This window comes from Pistacia vera, unplaced genomic scaffold, assembly GCF_008641045.1.
Source record: "Pistacia vera cultivar Batoury unplaced genomic scaffold, PisVer_v2 Contig284, whole genome shotgun sequence".
Taxonomy (NCBI): domain Eukaryota; kingdom Viridiplantae; phylum Streptophyta; class Magnoliopsida; order Sapindales; family Anacardiaceae; genus Pistacia; species Pistacia vera.
Window position 1 is genome coordinate 55231 of NW_022196095.1, and position 17969 is coordinate 73199.

General features: G+C 35.8%; 3 protein-coding genes, 1 long non-coding RNA gene and 1 pseudogene across 4 annotated transcripts; all 5 read left to right on the plus strand.

The window, feature by feature from the left end:
• The first annotated feature begins 1644 nt into the window (after positions 1 to 1644).
• On the plus strand, positions 1645 to 7267 carry LOC116134199 (U-box domain-containing protein 33-like). The gene is given in 9 exon segments (XM_031419875.1): positions 1645 to 2356; positions 2653 to 2780; positions 3041 to 3162; positions 3316 to 3420; positions 3757 to 4210; positions 4394 to 4531; positions 4909 to 5439; positions 5910 to 6671; positions 7019 to 7267. Coding segments are annotated over 9 exon segments (2688 nt in total). The 5' UTR covers positions 1645 to 2091; the 3' UTR covers positions 7202 to 7267.
• Positions 7268 to 8756: 1489 nt separating this feature from the next.
• LOC116134200 lies at positions 8757 to 10540 on the plus strand (annotated as a pseudogene).
• A 1624-nt stretch (positions 10541 to 12164) lies between these two features.
• On the plus strand, positions 12165 to 12846 carry LOC116134201. The gene is made up of 3 exons (XR_004128695.1): positions 12165 to 12377; positions 12516 to 12609; positions 12808 to 12846. It is a non-coding gene; the product is annotated as an uncharacterized LOC116134201 (long non-coding RNA).
• A 377-nt stretch (positions 12847 to 13223) lies between these two features.
• Positions 13224 to 14132, plus strand: LOC116134206 (putative U-box domain-containing protein 55). The gene is made up of 3 exons (XM_031419881.1): positions 13224 to 13368; positions 13606 to 13822; positions 13974 to 14132. Exons 1-3 carry the CDS (start codon positions 13268 to 13270, stop codon positions 14130 to 14132), a joined length of 477 nt encoding a protein of 158 aa, XP_031275741.1. The 5' UTR covers positions 13224 to 13267.
• Positions 14133 to 14257: 125 nt separating this feature from the next.
• LOC116134207 (U-box domain-containing protein 33-like) lies at positions 14258 to 16205 on the plus strand. The gene is made up of 3 exons (XM_031419883.1): positions 14258 to 14836; positions 14980 to 15663; positions 16023 to 16205. Exons 1-3 carry the CDS (start codon positions 14258 to 14260, stop codon positions 16203 to 16205), a joined length of 1446 nt encoding a protein of 481 aa, XP_031275743.1.
• Positions 16206 to 17969: the final 1764 nt, after the last annotated feature.

Below are 17969 nucleotides of genomic sequence, written 5' to 3' on the forward strand. Positions count from 1 at the left end.
AATCAAAACCAACCAATATAATTTATAACCATTATTGACCAGACTCACCCACGTGATACTCTTAGACAGCTTGCAACACGACACATCAAAGCAACATTTAATTAACTTACTATGGATTATTTATTATAAGAAAAAATTAGATGGTGTTATGATCTCTTAGCTAATTTTCTTCAAATAATGTACTGAAAACAACAACAACCATTAGTTTTTTAAGTCCAAACTTCACCTAACCGTAATGTTTGATTCCGAATAATAATGCCATGTTTACTACGTTAACAAACAAAAGCATTGTAGAATTTGTATTGGTTAATATGTTGATTAGTCAACAGCATAATGTGGGACTCTGTTTACTAAAAATGACGTTTGATTAGTCATAATCATTATATTTAATAGGAGTAACAATGTCATTTTCAGATAACTTAATAAGATCGATTTAGGTTGAGGACATTCAAAGTGAGCTTGTGTAACCAAAAAAAAAGGAGTAATTGCTCATTATTGATTTTACGTACCACTTTTACTGATTCATTCAAGTCTTTGCGGTAAATCAAAACCGCGCCGTGGCATTTTTAATTACTTTGCTAAATTTTAGCCGATCTTGCTACCTGTACATTCATTACAGGATATTCCTCTCTTTAAACGGGTATAAAAATACGCTGTCTGACAATCCAAAGATAAATTGATTATTGATATTGACTTGCCCAGAATCCCCTCTTATTGTAAGAATAATGTATCATTCACCACTAAAGACGCAGAGACAATCCAACCCAAATTTTTTATTTTAATGTTGGTCATCTGACCGCTAACCAGTAAAATTTTCTCCTGCTGCTTGTCGTTGTGTTTTTTTTTAGATAATCGAAAGTGTTTAAAGTCAACTTACGAGTATTACAATTAATCTCTTAGTGGAGTAAGAGTTTTAATGGTCATCTGTTCTCTTGACTAATAAATTTAAAATTTTTATCTAATCACTTGACCAGCTAGTGATAGATTACTGCTGATTGTTTAAGCTTAAGCAAAGAGTGAAAAATTTTAAGATTTAAACTTAATATTAAAAAAAATATAATGTAAAACGTGTTAGAGCTTAAAAAGATTGATACAGAACTGAATTACCAAATTAGCGTGTATTATTTATAATACCAATACATTATAACAGTTATCCGAAACCAAAGATACGATGGATTCTAAATCTTACCCGTTCCTTGAAACAATTTTAGTAGAAGATACAGAAACGGTGTAATTGTCAGTCGGTAAAATCAATCAAATTGAACCAAGGACTTTTAGCACACAACGGTTATTTAGAGAGAATCAAATTATTCAAAGCAGCATATGCCTCGGGTCTTTGGCCCAGCCACTCTCCGTACAGGTTGACTTTACAGTCTGAAGATGAAGAGCAGATATATTGGAATTTAAAATCAATCTTGGATTTTAGTTAAATTTATATAAATATTATTGATAATTAAAATTCAATTATAATTTATTGGCGTAAGTACATTAGAAAGTAAGAAAGAAAGGGGAATAATATGAGTCCTCGCGTTTACTGTTGATAAAAAAGGCAGTACGAAAAGAAAATTGATGATAAGCTTAGTGGAGCCCAGTGGAAATTCAGAGAAGCTTCGTCTTGAAGTAAGGGAAACAAACAACGAGGTAGAGAGTTAAGGTTGAGACAAAGAGGGAGAACTTTCAGAGTTCTAAGACTATGAGAAATGAGAATGGATCCCACCAGGAAATTTTCTTTTTGTTTTTTCTAAGGTAATTTCATAAACATTTCCCAAAAATGTTGTAGTCTCACCATTTGTTTTTACAATATTCATTTCTGCCAAAGACAAGCCATGCCTTTGATATCCAATCATACATACAACGACTCTTCATAAACAAAGCGTCTTTGAGTTTTTGTTCCTCTAAAAAATATCGCTTTACTTTGAAAGTAAAGACTTTCAGGATTTGGTTCTTTGAACGGGAGGAAAGCAGAAGTTTTAGAGAGAGAAAGAGAATGAAATGATTTTGATTCGATTCAAAGTTGAGTCTGAGTTTTAGAAACAGAAAGTTGAATTGGGTAGTGTCAAATTGTACTGATTAAATTCTTTGATATTAATCATGGCTATAGTGAGTCATGTACCAGCAATGACACAAAAGATGGATCCAAAAAGGTATCGTGACATTGGGGTGCCAGAAATCATGTCAATCGGAAGAGAGATCGTCAAGGAACCGGTGGCACGTTTAATTGAAGATAAGATTTATGTTGCTGTGGGCAAACAAGTGAAAGAAAGCAAACTAGTTCTGTTATGGGCTTTACAGAACTCAAGAGGAAAGAGAATTTGCATAATTCATGTTCACCAACCCGCCCAAAAGATTCCAGTTAGTAAGTTCATAATTTATCTTTGTTGAGTATCCATTTCTTCTTAAGTTCTTAGGTTTAAGTGGAAACTGCGTAATGATGTGTGATTTATCAATTCATTTCGCATCTCTCAATATTATAATTTAATGAATTTGGCTGAAATAAAAATAAACGGAAATTCTAGTAGCAATTTTTGATTAAATTGTAATAAAAGCGAAACAGATCTGTAGTTCCAAAGTATCCAGAAAGGTAAACAGAGCAAATTCCTAAACTGGGTTTACATGGTGTTCATTGCTAATTGTTTTTGCTTCATTATGCAGTGGGACTAGGTACAAAGCTTCCGGCAAGCTCAGTTAGTGAACAGGAAGTTCGGACATACAGGGAATTTGAAAGGCAAGAGATGCATAAGAACCTGGATGAGTACCTTCTGATCTGTCAAAGAATGGGGGTATGACTTCTTTTTCTTTGTCTTCCATTACCCCTGTGCTGTTTAATTTAATGGGTCTTCCAAATGTGAAATACTGGGTTTTCTTAAGCTGAGTAGAAGTTATGAAGAGCTGTCTAAGAGAATATATATCTAACAGCTTCATGCATAGTAAGTTAGGAATACATAAGTGCTATTTCTTTTGGCTGAAAACTAGCACACCGAATTGACCAACAGCTGACTCTTTAGACTTACATTGGCTTTCATAAAAATTTGCATTTTAGGTGCGGGCAGAAAAGCTACTTATTGAAATGGACTCTATCGAGAAGGGATTAGTTCAGTTTATCTTGCAGTATGGGATCAAGAAGCTTGTAATGGGAGCAGCAGCAGACAAACACTATAAGAAGTAGAAACCAGTGATGGCTTTTAATTTATTATATTCATCTTAATCCTTAGTTCAATAACATTCATGTAGACCTCCAGGGGGAGCACTTTCAGAATTCCTCTGGATATAAAGTGCAAATATAGGATGGCTTACCTTAATGCTTTAACATTGCAGGAAAATGGTGGACCTCAAGTCTAAGAAGGCCATCTCCATGCGCCTACGGGCACCTGCTTCTTGTCACATATGGTTTATTTGCAATGGGAACCTTATCCACAAAAGGTATGGTTTACATGTTTATAAACATAGTTTTTAAATTGCAGCTGAATCTCTGGTGATTTTGGAATTTTTTAAGAAGAAAAAGAAAAAGAAAAAAGAAAAAAAGAAAAAAAAAAGAAGAAGAAGAAAATCTCTCTCATATTGAAGCTCCTGAGCTTTTTGAACAACTGTATGGGCAATGGACTGCCTACATATGGCTACAGAATTCTTAATAAATGATTTATTGAACAGATGTACTCTTGAATGCTCTGGAATCTATTCTTGTTATCAATGCCTTAGTTTTAAACCTTACATGATTTTGATGATATGACTGGTAATGCAAATACCATATTGAAATAGGGAGGGCAGTTTAGATGGAACTGATCTAGCTGTTAGATCTTTATCACTGCAAACAAGTCCAAACATTGGAACTGGACACCCACAGCACCTGAGATCACAATCTGTTACACTGGGCCATAGTAGCCAAGCTAAACTCACCAATCCAGTTCAAGATTTTCTGAGAAGAGTGACATCTATGACTCTGGATGGGAATGGGGGTAATGTACCAGATGACACCGGAGGGCTGTCCACTCCAGGGAGCAGCTCTGTGGCAGAAGGGATTTTTGATGAATGGGAGGGGATACCTAGGGGGAGTCATTCTCAGGAGTCAGTTCGCTCTTCATGCTCTTCCAGGGGAGGGAATGATATTCCACTGACTCCACTTAGGCGAACCGAGAGGAACAAGAATGACTTCCAGTTTAGCACACTACATGAGCCCAAAGATTTTCATAATTCATCTCCTCCAAGTGTACTGGTATGTGCAAAATTCTCATCAATGCAGATCTATGCCATACAGCTTTGACAATTTCTAATGTCTATTTATCTTTCTCTTCATATCTTTCTCTTTAGCATGGATGAGCTAAGATTGATTGACAAATCTGAGCATTTCGTTTTAAATCAATAAAACGGTCTTAAAATGGTTGATTGATGGTAGCAGGATGGAAGTGTTGATGATACTCTCTATGATCATCTTGAACAAGCAATGGCAGAGGCTGAAAATTCAAGGCGAGAAGCATTTGCAGAGGCAGTCAGGCGTGGGAAGGCTGAAAAAGATGCCATTGAGGCTATTCGCAGGGTAAAATATTAGTTGTGAAGTATAATGCAACACATGTTTATATATTTATTGGACGGAGAAATTTATTAATGAAAGGAGATGCTTTTTATTTTTTACAAAGTACAATGTTCAATATACCATACAAATGAAGCTTGATGCATCTCTTACCTGTTACCTGATTACCAAATCGATGGGAGAATGAGTGTAAATGCATGTTGCTTTCTTCCTGATCAATTTTGTTTACTCTCTCTATCGGTCTCTGGTGGGAAATTCTAGACATTAAGATCTTGTTTTGTTATGTTTGCAGAAGACTAGTTATGTTTGTAAAATTATCCAAGTAAACCTCGAAAGTTTATGTTTCCTTATGCATATTGCCAATTGTGGCTGCCAATTCACAGGCTAAAGCATCTGAAAGTTTGTATGCTGAGGCGTTGAAACAAAGGAAAGAAGTTGAGGAAGCACTAGCAAAGGCAAAGCTGGAACTTGAAAGGATGAGGAAACAGCAAGATGAAGTCAATGAAGAACTTCAAATTTCCCTGAATCAGAAATCATTGCTGGAGAGTCAGATTGCAGAATCTGATCAGATGGTAAAGGAGTTGGAGCAGAAAATCATCTCAGCTGTTGAACTTCTACAAAATTACAAGAAAGAACGTGATGAGTTGCAGATTGAGCGTGATAATGCTCTCAAAGAAGCTGAGGAGCTGAGGAGAAGTCGAAAGGAGGCCTCAAGCAGCACACATCAACCTCAGTTCTTCTCTGAATTCTCGTTCTCAGAGATTGAGGAAGCAACTCATAACTTTGATCTATCCCTGAAGATTGGAGAAGGGGGATATGGAAGCATATATAAAGGTATCTTGCGCCACACCCATGTGGCTATAAAGATGCTGCACTCTCATAGCTTACAAGGCCCCTCAGAATTTCAACAGGAGGTAAGATCCCTTAATGCTATGTATTTCCATTCAATTCGGTTTGAATCATTAATCTGATGACCTGTGGTATTCAGTTATTATTCAAGCTTAGAGTTAAGAATCTGCTTCATGAACAATATATTCATCATAGCTTTTATATGTCTGGCAATTAAATTCTACTAGGTTAGAAACATGTCTCATTGGTATTTATTTACGGGAAGTGTTGAGGGCACATGTTAAACTCTCCACTCCCTGTATGAGTTGGTTGAAGTTTATTTATTACTCGAACATAGGATGTTGTGAGAAACTAGAAGTTAAAAATATAGCTAATCTATACATGTAACAAATAGTTGTAAATATATTTCCCTTCTATGGGAAACAGAAAAAGGAATATAATCTCTTCCAGAAAAAAGGAGAAAACATATGAAAAGAAAGAAATTGAATTTGATAACAACTTAAGCATCATATGACATACATCATTTTTATATCAGGTTGATGTTTTGAGTAAGATGAGGCACCCAAATCTTGTTACACTTATTGGAGCCTGTCCGGAGGCATGGACACTTGTATATGAATATCTATGCAATGGAAGCCTTGAAGACCGACTCAGCTGAAGGGATAATTCTCCCCCTTTATCTTGGCAAACTCGAATACGCATTGGCACTGAGTTATGCTCTGTTCTTATATTTCTCCACTCTTGTAAACCTCACAGCATTGTTCACGGTGATCTAAAACCAGCCAATATTCTCCTTGATGCTAAGTTTGTGAGCAAGCTTAGTGACTTTGGAATCTGTCGCTTACTTTCTCATGATGAACTTTCAAGCAATAACACAACGCCATGTTGCAGAACCGACCCTAAGGGCACATTTGCATACATGGATCCTGAGTTTCTTGCTACAGGAGAACTTACTCCAATGTCAGATGTTTACTCATTCGGAATTATTTTATTGCGATTGCTAACTGGAAGACCTGCCTTGGGGATAACAAAGGAAGTTCAGTATGCATTGGATACAGGAAAGTTGAAAACGCTCTTGGATCCTTTGGCTGGAGATTGGCCATTTGTCCAAGCAGAGCAGTTGGCCAACTTGGCATTGAGATGTTGTGAGATGAATCGAAAAAGCCGGCCAGACCTTGAAACAGATGTATGGAGGGTACTTGAACCCATGAGGGCTTCATGTGGAGGGTCATTATTCAGAGTGGGTTCTGAAGAGCATTGCCAACCTCCTCCATATTTTATTTGTCCCATTTTCCAGGTAAAGGTCATTTGTTCCTTTAAACTCTGTTTGTATCTCTTACAGTAGCCTATGAGTGGTGACTAATTTTATCATTGAATTTTATGCGAATTATTTATTCATTTAGGCGTAGCAATCCCACTAAGAATCGAGTACAAACATCTCAATACCTAATTTACGATTTTAATTCTCACATTACATTTCATCTGCATCCTGATTTGCAACATAATGTCCCCTCTGCAACGAAACTAGAAAACAGGAAAACAGAAATAGAAACCTGTGATTAATATTTCCTGACAACTCTTAGGCCTATGAACTTTCATTGTGGTGTGATTTAATTGTTCCTTTTGTTTGCCTAAAACTTTCAGGAAGTCATGCAAGATCCACATGTGGCAGCTGACGGTTTTACGTATGAGGCAGAGGCCGTGAGAGGATGGTTAGACAGCGGCCATGACACTTCGCCAATGACAAACCTGGCACTTGCCCACAAAAATCTTGTCCCCAACCTCGCTCTTCGATCTGCAATTCAGGAGTGGCTGCAACAGAATTGAACAACTTATATTTTAGTTCTACATATACTCCATAGTAGACTTCTGAGTTAAAAGAAAAAAAAAAAATGAAAACAAAACTACATTATCATCCATATATTGTTTGGAAATGCTCCCATAATATTCTCATCCCATTGTATAGTCAGCCTTGAATATGTGTATTTGTTCTCTTTCTCTCTCTATATATAATCCCCTTCCAAACATTATATACAAAATATTTTATAAACGCTATGTTGAGAAGCAGGAGGTCGTCGTGTACATTGAAGTGCAGCAGTATTTTTGTCGACTTTTGTAATTAAGTTGTAGCTGAAGCCTCAACCTGGAATACTATTAATATAATTGTTTTTCATCGGATTAATGTGTTTTGGTCTCATTAATGGCTTCGTTCTCTAATAAGATAATTGGAGACCCAATTTTAGTTAAATATAATTGATTCGATCAGGTTACTATTTCCATGATGTATATTAATCGGTTTTGATTGATATTTAATTAAAGAATGTGTAGAGAGATGTTCTTACCTCACCCTCCATTACCATATTTCATGTTCTCTTAAAGCCAAGACCATATTTTCGATGCCGCAAATTTCATGTAGAGCCTTTTAGGCTTAAACCAAATTCCAACCCACAAAGTCAAACGCCCAAAGAGAAACCATAACAACAATTAACACATCATTAAACCTTTATCTGGTAAAAATCCTTTGCTCAATATTCATATGATGCTAAAAATTCTTTGCCCAATATTCACATGATGTTGAAGCTTGGTTGTTTGTGATACATGCTATTTGCTCTAGCTGTAATTTGACAGCCCATTGGATTGTTTGTGTCATATACTTGAAATGCAGAGCATAATAATTGACCATATAATTGATTATATGGTTTAAGGCTTGTATTAAATAATGTAGGTTTTATAATAATATAATATTAACACTATATATGCACAAAATGTAGACAACCAATATCATAATTATCTCAACCTTACATAAAAGTTGTGGGTTAACTAAGTCATGAATTAGTCAAATTATAGGTAATTAACAAAGAGAATTTAGTTAAAGAGGATGACAAATTTCTTAGTTGTCCCATCCAAAATAAATGATAGGTGATACTATTAACAAAGCAAAGAAAACATAATGGCAGTTATTTGAAGAGAACGGTGAAAATTGCAAATTGGGTAACCATAATTGGCAATTTGACCCTAACCCATAAAACCTTAGCTTCCAATTAGTTGTTATGTAACTCCCCTCTTTCTCCTTTGCTTTATTTGCACTTGCATTTACTCTATTCAACATTCCAACTTAATGTACCAAATCTTTCACCTTTCTTCATTGCTTTGATTAATATCAGAAGGCCTCTTTTTTAGGTATGTTTTTGCAATCTTTTCTTTCTCATTCTTTCATTTTAAGTAAGTCCCATTTCTTCTAGGTTTATTTTATTTTCAACATGTGAGATTGTTTAGTGTTAAACCATCAACTTCATTGGAAAGTACGAAAGACACACTAACCAACAATGGGTTGGCCCAGTGTAAAGCTTGGGGTCAGAGGTTTGCTTCCTTGTGGTTTCAGGTTTGAATTACAGAAGGTTGTTAATATGTTGGCCACGGACCAAGGACTTACCTTGTTTCGGAAGCCTTGTTCAGGGTCAGGGGACTAATTGAGGTACGCGTAAACTGACCCACACCCTAGGTAACCCAAAAAAAAAAGTATGAAAGAACACTCTTATTAGAGGTTTTTTCATTTCATATAATATTAAAGTGGTGTTTGATATTTTTAAAGGGGTTTTAGTTTTTTAAGGGGGGTTTTTGATAATTATGGGGGAAATAAAATAAACCCTTTCATTCTATTGTATTTTTAATTTCAAGATTAGAATTGCTGAAGATTCAGTAGAATTGAACCCATTTGGCCACCCACCATGTGTTTGTTAATTTGCTTATTTTTTGTTTATTTCATGGGGCAATTGAAAGGGAGTGTGGTGGGATAAAAAGGCTAAAGAGCCTAACCAAGCCTAATCTTGTTGGACTGAAAATCAACATCTCATCTGAATCAAAGCTTAAAGGTAAAAGCAATAGACTTTTAAACTAGCTTTTTGACAGGTAAGGTACAAATGACAGCAATACCAGCAAATAATGAACAAAATATCTGTGTTTCGAGCTTCAATGAGCAAAATTAGTGCCATTTGTTATATAACCCAATCTCTTATTTAGATACTAAATGCATTAAATCACGAAATAGTACAACACATGCTAGTTTCTACACCGCAAGTATGGGAGACGTAATCCTTAAAGGCCATGATTCAGTACTTTCATACAAGTTGCTTAGTCAATTAGGATAAGAATCACAGCAAAAATCATCTCTTTGACGTTTTTCTTCTCTTTTTCTTTCTGAAACCATTAAAATACATGTTTCATCGTCTTGACTGAAATTATGATAAGCTAAATATGGACATTACATGTTAGTTTCACTAAATAACAGCTCAACCATCACTTTCTCTAAAAGACTTCTTATACTATTTCTACCTTCCTTCTTTTTTTGGACTGAGTTAGGTATGGTCAAGCGAATAGCAGCTTATCCAAAGCATGTTTAATTATATAAATTGCCAGTTTGATGAAAAACAAAGCTATCAAAAGTACTAAATTACCATTTCGCAGCTGAAAAAGTCATTGCAGGTGAGGGCCTATCTGATTGGTACTGAGCTTTGTCTAATGAGATAATAATAAGCCATGGAAACTCCAGCAAGCCAAGGTGTAGCGGGTTGCAAACCGTTAACAACATTCGTGCAAACAGACTCCAATGCTTTCAGAGATGTCGTGCAGCGCTTAACAGGTCTGTCAAGAGTGAAGCAGGTACAAAAGAGGAGCAGCTCAAAGATAGCAGGCACAAAGCGGCAGACTTCTAAACTCCATGAGAGAAGGCACTACACAAGGCCCAAGCTTGAAATAGTCAAACCTCCAATCAATTTCAGACCTGGTTCATCTCCATCAAGATCAGGAAACTCCAGTCTTCTTCCAAGTCCTGTGGTACCCCATCTACCATTTTGTCAAAGCTGTCCATAGAGAAAGGAAACAAAAGAAGAACAAGCAAAGAGTGAATTGAATAGCCACGAAGAGAGAAAGCCATCAAAGAGAGGAGGTTTTATTTGCACCCTTCACCACGGTCTAAACCAGGATACACTGAACCAGAATTGCTTACCTTGTTCCCTCTAACATCTCCCAGGACAAGTGAGAGACCTTGATTTTGATAGAGCATCGCCTCCTATTACAACTTCATTTCCAGTAAAATACATATATAGGGTATATAGGAAAAGCAAGTTGATTTGTAACAAACCTCATTTGCTTTTCGTAATTGATTATCTTGTACCAGATATATACAATTTAGCAGCAGTTTGTGATGATGTATATTTTTTCCTCACCGCTGACATTATAGATGATGTATGTGAATATAACAAAAGGAAGGACAGAGCAAGGTTGCTTAAAACGACACAAGGAGAAAAAGTCTAGTGCTCAAATGGAGAATTTTGAGGCATCTATCTCGCTGTAGATCAATTCATCAATGTATGCTCAATTGTAGATATTTAGAATTTTTTTTTATGACCGGGGTGTCCGAACCAACTTGCGTTCTAATACGACCCCTATTAGAGAACTATCGATTGGGTAAGAGTTTCAAGGATCAAACCTACTGGGTATAGGAACTCGAACTCGGAGATCATGTTGATCCATATTCCAACTCAGAACCATATTGATTATTTTCGTGCTCTTTTGTCATCAAAGAGACTCGAACTTGGAAGACCATATTAGATCATCTTTTTAATTTTACCTCAGACCACTCAGTGGTGGTTCATATATCCTTCTTCTAAGGCTCAAGTCTTTGTATTTCTCATAAATCTACACTCAATATGTTATCCGACCAAAGTTTACCATAATATGCATAAATCCGTTTTTATCTCGCTGTTCCTCTACTGGAGATCATACTGGTAATGGTTTACAGAATATGCTTGGTTTTTATCATAATACTATTTGTTATGCACGGGAAAATAAAGAGCTGACTGGAAGGAGTCGCGTCGGGAGTAACCTGCCCCCGTCAGGACAATGTGCGCACGTCAGACCTGCGAATAAACATGGAGCTTACACGCGTCCGTCTCTCTGCAGCAAGTCATGCAAAGTCAGCTTGGAAAAAGGGAAACGGGACGTGAAGATGGATGACGTGCTGACAATCACACCAACCCTAGATTTATGATGATTACACGCTTCCATTCGATATAAATGTAGAAAACCTCACCATTAGGGGGTTGGTTCATTCATTATCCAGAGAAAACTCTCTCTCTTGTAAGAAGTAAGAGCAAAGTACTTTTATTAACTCTCTTGTACGTCGTCCGCTTAGCGACTGACCCACACCAACATCAATACAATCAGTGGACGTAGGATTTGCTACTTAGCATCCGAACCACTTAAAAAGCCTCTTTTCATTTATTTCTGTGAAAGGCATCCATTGTCACGAGCATAAAATTCATAAATAGTGTCACCCACGTGACAATTGGTTGGTGCGCAAGTCGAGCATCAACAATATATTTCTGGCTAATTAGATTATGTATATATAGAGTCGTATTTTTTCATTCTAAATAATTGATTTAATGTTGTGTTCGATTGCATATATGGAGCACTGGAGCTTTGACTTCTTCGCAAATACCATTTTACCCTCAATTGTCTCATACTTAATATATGAGTGTCGGAATATTATTATACAATAAAAAAGAAAGTAAGGAATATATACTATATATAAATTAATTCAACAAATCAAATAGATCTTATATACTTAGGTGTGTTTATTGGTCCAAATGGCGAATAACTTGAGAGACTCATCTACATTCGCATCTTGACAATGCAGTAATTAATTTTCAAACTTGTACCAAAGTATTTATCTTCTGCAAATTATACACTTTGGTTTTCATTTTCAGCCAAATGTATTTAATCCTGTAACTAGTTTGGCTCTTGAGTTTACGGTTTCATAATTGCAGTAAAGAGTGAAACAATGAGTGGTTCATCATCGCAAGCATCCAAGTGAAACTGTTTATGTTGCCGTGGGAAGGATGTTAATAAATGCAATCGACTCTGTTATGGGCATTACAAAATTTTCATGGGCACAAGTTTTGCATTCTTCATGTTCATCAGCTTGTCAGAGTTATCACTTTGAGTAAGTCCAGCAGCTCAATATATCTAAATGCTTAAGAGTTTTTTTTTTTTTTTTGTTTTTCTTAATACATTTGAAGATTCAGAACGAGTTAAGTATGTTTGGTTTTCCCTGTTTGATTTAGTCCGTGGAATTCTTCAGGGAGCAGGCTTGAGGAACATGGAACCAGGAACTTGAAAGGGAAACTGTGAAAAAGTTCCTGGATGATTACATTAATATATGTCACCATGCTGAGGTAACTCCATTATCTACTGGAGCCCCTTGAGTTACCATTTTACTATTTAATAAAAAATTATATGCATAGAGTCCTTGGTTTGAGGATTCCGTTTTCTGATAGGAGTTTTTCGAAAGAAATTTTAAATATTTCCTCTCATTTGACTTTAATTATATGTAATCTAAAAGATTGTTTTTTTTTTTTTTTACATTCCTTTAGGTGTACGCTGAAAAACTATATGTTGATGGTGATACTGGGAAGGAATCATTGAACTTGTCCATCAGCCTCTATCAAGAAGCTTGTTATGGGAGCAGCAGCGGACAAACCCTATGCGAGTAACAATTACTAGGACATTTATATTATTGTTTCTTGGCCTGTGTATGTGTCTATCTTTATTAAAATCTGGAGTTTTGATGGTGTTTTTATTTATATTTTATAAATTCAAGATATGGAGGTTTCTTGTGCTATAAAGATTCTTTGTGAAATGTCAACTACCTGGGCAAAGCATTTTATCATCAAGTAGAAAGAATTGGTTTGGTTAAGTTTCTTCAACTTAATATTTTTTTATCTCAAGATGTGAGCTGAACTATATGAGCCAAGTCAACTGAACGGCAATGTATTTCCTCTTATACACAGAGGATGTACATACATGATCCAACTGCCTTAACATTGCAGGGGTATGACATCCATCAAGTCTAGGAAAGCTATGTATGTGCACGAACACTTGCCTCTTTCCTGTCAATTTTGGTTTATCTGCGGCGGCCACCTCATACAATCAGGGTATGCTTGAAAATAAGTCCCTTTATGTTTTCCTGATTTTTGTGTCCTTAATTGAATGATAAGATCTTTATTTTTTAATGGAGTTCTATATCGGTATGGTGATAAAAGTGTTTCTGTAATTTTCCAGAGACGCTGAACATTTGTACTGCTGAACGATATAGTCCCTTTAAAATCTTGATATACAGTGCCGCTTGATTGTCGCTATTGTGATTGCTAATTGGGTTATCATATTTATAGGAGAGGCGGTGTGGTTGATATTTTTGGCAAAGAATATGCAACTTCAATCTCTGAAACTGGACTATCGAACCCAAGAAGTCGTTCAAGTTCATCTGATTTCACAGGCTCTTGTAGTGGAGAGGAAGGAGGTTTATCTTTTGATCCTCTTGCAATAATGGATATAAATCTCTGGGACCTGTCTCGATCTGATATGTTCAATGAGGCTACTGGGGTGCCGGTACATATCTTATGAACTAATACAGAGAAGCAATGTGCAAAAATTAATTTTTTATTTATACATTCATCTTTTATTAATTAAGTTGATTGGTGAATTGAAACTTGATCTGTTAACCATGTTGTCAAGGCTCATGATTTATGGTTTTTGACAGGAAGAAACAAGTGATAGTGAACTATTAGAGAAGCTTGGAAAGTCCCAGCCAGAGGTTGAAAAATTAAAAAGAGAAGTACATGAAGAGTCACGCAGGCGTGTTAAAGCTGAGAAAGCTACCATTGAAGCTAATCGCAAGGTAAAGTTTCTTGTTATCTAATGTAAAAATTAAGGCTATAAACCTCCCTACTTCTCGTCTTTCTCGTCCTCAACTGGGCCATTTTTCATAAATCTAAATTAATTCAATCTTAATAACTTAAAAATGAAATATCCTTGAAAGTCTTAATGAAAGTGGATGTAAGAGGCATCAATCTGTCCTGTTATTTCAGTAACTTGTCCTATTTGATTTCTAATCACGGCACACAATTTCAGGCCAAAGCATTAGAGATTTCGTACAATGAGTTGAGACGCAGGAAAGAAATCGAGGAAGTACTAGCAAATGAAAAACAAGAGTTTCAAAATATGAAGAAGCAATGGAATGAAGAGCGTTTAACTGCCGTGGATCAGAGAGTTTCACTAGAAAACCAGGTTGCGACCTTTAATTATATGATTAAGAAATTGGAAGAAGAAAAACTATCTGCCGTGGAAATGTCACAAGTTTACAAGAGGGAACAAGATGAGTTGCTGGTGGAGCGCAACGATGCACTCAAAGTAGCTGAGGAGCTTCTGGGACAACAGGCAGAGCCCTTCTCTGTTTTTTCCTTAGCAGAAATCCATGAAGCAAGTTGCAATTTTGATCCATCCTTGAAGATTGGGGAACAAGGATACTGGAACATATATAAAGGTTTACTTCATTCCACCACAGTGGCTATAAAAGTGCTGAACACAGACAGCTCGCAAGCTCACTCCGAATTTCAACAGGAGGTAAAATGGTCTTTAGATTGAGGATCAATTTATATTTGTTGCACCACTAATGAAAAACATTTACCATTCAAGTATTATTAGAATCATAAAAATTGCATTTCCAAAGTAATGTTGATAATATGGATTTGATAAAATATGGTCAGGTTGAAGTTATGAGTAAGATCAGACATCCGAACCTCATCACTCTAATTGGAGCTTGTCCTGAAGCTTGTGCCCTCATTTATGAATATCTTCCGAATGGAAGCCTTCAAGATCGACTCAGTTGTAAGGAAAACTCTCCGCCATTGTCATGGCAAACTAGGATACGCATAGCAACTGATATTTGCTCTGTCCTGATATTTCTTCATTCCACAAAGCCTCGCAGCCTGGTATATGGAGACTTGAAAGCTGAAAATATTCTTCTTGATGATAATTTAGTATGCAAACTCAGTGACTTTAGAATCCCGCACCGTCCTCGGGTTCTTGAAATGGAAGAAGTATCTCCCAAGTCGGATATCTACTTGTTTGGAGTTATACTTTTACAATTGTTGACTGGGAAATCCCCTTTGAATATAGCAAATGAAGTACAAGATGTTGTGGTGGAAGGAAATCTGGTAGCCTTTTTAGATTTCTCAGCTGGGGACTGGCCATTTGTGCAAGCCACACAATTAGCACACTTGGCTTTGAGGTGCTGCGACATTGACCCAAACAAACGACCAGACCTTGCAGCAGAGGTCTGGATGGCGCTTCTACCAATCAGAGCTTCTTGTGGAGTCTCATCATCATCGTGGCTGGGTTCTCAAGGGCATAGTCAACCTCCATCATACTTCATCTGTCCCATCTTACAGGCAAGAACATAGCTATTTTCTTCATTATTATTATTAATTCAAGTCTCCTAATTTTCTTCATAGTCATTGCCCACCCACACTTTGCACTTATTCTGCTGTCTCTAAATGTCTCATTCTTTCTTTTCTTCTTCCATTAATTTGCTACAAAATTCTTTTACTTTCTTCCAACTTATCCAAACAAAATACGGAAAGAATAATTACTATCTTTGTAAGTTGCAAACAGATAATTACACCACTGATTTTCGAGCAATTGCCAGCCAATCCATTCGAATTTCCCTAAAGTCGTATATATGTACTGATTTGCCGCAAACCAAGTTTCATTCAATACATTATATCAGTTTGTTTGGTTATATTTACAGGAAGTGATGCAAGATCCTCATGTAGCAGCAGATGGTTTTACTTATGAAAAAGAGGCTCTGATGGGATGGTTGCAGAGTGGTCATGATACTTCACCTATGACAAATCTCAGGCTTGCAAATCTCAATCTTGTCCCCAACCATGCCCTTCGTTCTGTAATCCGAGAGTGGCTTCAACATCGTTGAAATGCATATGCACTCATTTCTTATTTAATCAATACTGAAGCTGGAACTTTTACTCGACTAATTAAAACCTTATCTCATCAAGGCATTAATTGATGGTTGTGATATTAATGTTTCAAATAAAACTTGGTCAATCCCTATGACTGCTTGAAGAAACTATACATAATGGTAGTTAAATATAATTGTTTAGATGTTTGTTCCAACAGTTTTAGATATCTATCCAATAATTCTCCACCTATGCCGTCAGTCTAACATATTATATAATATTTTCTACCAACTTTTACCTTTGACTTTGGCTATCTTTTTCAATATAGATTTATTATGATAATGTATTCCGGTATATTATACATTGTACATAGTAAAATAGGTTGGATTTCTACGTTAGATATTATAGTATACTGCTCTTATAGATCTGTTAGACCATTGCATCGTGCAGACAACAAATTAATAGCAAGTAAAATAATTCACTCTTTCATCATACATAATTGAAAAGGTCATCACACAGCACAGTCAGCTAACTTCAGATTTAATTATAATGCTTGATAGTTGACTTTGATAATCTGAAAATGAGCTAGACCCCATTTGATCATATCAACACAAGTGTATTTATAATTTTATATATCCTCCCACGTGTAATACCCACCATTAACTCATGTATGGATGCATGTGTGGACACCTTCTAAAAAGTTGCATCCATGTGAGGGCCCCCCCTCCTTTGTTGCTTCCCTGACTTTTGATTTAAGAAAGTTTTTTGCTTATATGGACTTGACCTCACCTGAGCTTTAAAACATGTCATTAATCTATTCGCGGGTTTCTTGTAAAGTCAATATCTCATCCTTACCCATTGACACTTTCACGCGTTTTGGTCCTCAACTGAGCCTGAACACACTTGATAATATTTATTGTGCCGCCCTTATCTGTACGGCCAATGCGGAACTTAATACCAGTTTAGAGAGTTACCGGTAACCTTTGAACAAATATGGATGGCATAAACAATTGTGTCACGCGCTTTCGCCTTTCGCTGTATGCAACAACTCCGTGGCAGCTGGTAAGAGGGTGAGCTGGCACTTTGGTTGTTATTTATTAATTTATAAATATATTTATATCTGCTTCCACACCATCTGATTTAATGTAAACTGGCTATCTACCACACCACTTATCTTTATTGTGAGATTATTTCTTTTGTATCAACTTATCAATCATATCTTATCATCATCAATGCAACGCATAAAGATTTGGTTTTAAAAGAAAATTTATATACAAAGATTACTGTTAACATGTTACAGATAGTACATGATAAGTACAGAAAAAAGACATTTTTTTACTGGAAATAAAATTTTTAAATATTAAAATTATATATTTTTAATACTTTATAAACAACAAAAGTTTGTCTCCTTGTAACAATTTTTTTTTTTTTAACAAAAGTTGTTTGGATCAATTTATATGGACCTTAGTTAATTCTCAAATGTCTAACTTCAATTATTACTCTTATTAATATCTGACGAAACTTAAACTCAAAGACTTATAAAACCTTTTTTTATTCTTTTATTATTAGCCACCTAATAATAATTAAAATTAATGTACATTATCCTCTTCTATTTGTAAATTAAGAAAAAAATAATATAACAAACCTATTTTAATATGTTTTTTCTCGGTAACTATATACAAGTATCTCTAAAGAAATTTTTATATGATTCAAACTCTTTATTATAAAGAGTTTATCCATAAAACAAGAGTCAACAGACTCTTTATTTTTTAAATATAAAT

Excerpts from the sequence above, each read along its gene's own strand:
- LOC116134206 (XM_031419881.1), top strand. The coding sequence starts at position 13,268 with ATGACATCCATCAAGTCTAGGAAAGCTATGTATGTGCACGAACACTTG. Across the intron at positions 13,369-13,605 it reads GGCCACCTCATACAATCAGG|GAGAGGCGGTGTGGTTGATA; the intron begins GTATGCTTGAAA and ends TCATATTTATAG. Across the intron at positions 13,823-13,973 it reads ATGAGGCTACTGGGGTGCCG|GAAGAAACAAGTGATAGTGA; the intron begins GTACATATCTTA and ends GGTTTTTGACAG.
- LOC116134207 (XM_031419883.1), top strand. The coding sequence starts at position 14,258 with ATGAAAGTGGATGTAAGAGGCATCAATCTGTCCTGTTATTTCAGTAAC. Across the intron at positions 14,837-14,979 it reads ACTCCGAATTTCAACAGGAG|GTTGAAGTTATGAGTAAGAT; the intron begins GTAAAATGGTCT and ends AAATATGGTCAG. Across the intron at positions 15,664-16,022 it reads TCATCTGTCCCATCTTACAG|GAAGTGATGCAAGATCCTCA; the intron begins GCAAGAACATAG and ends TTATATTTACAG.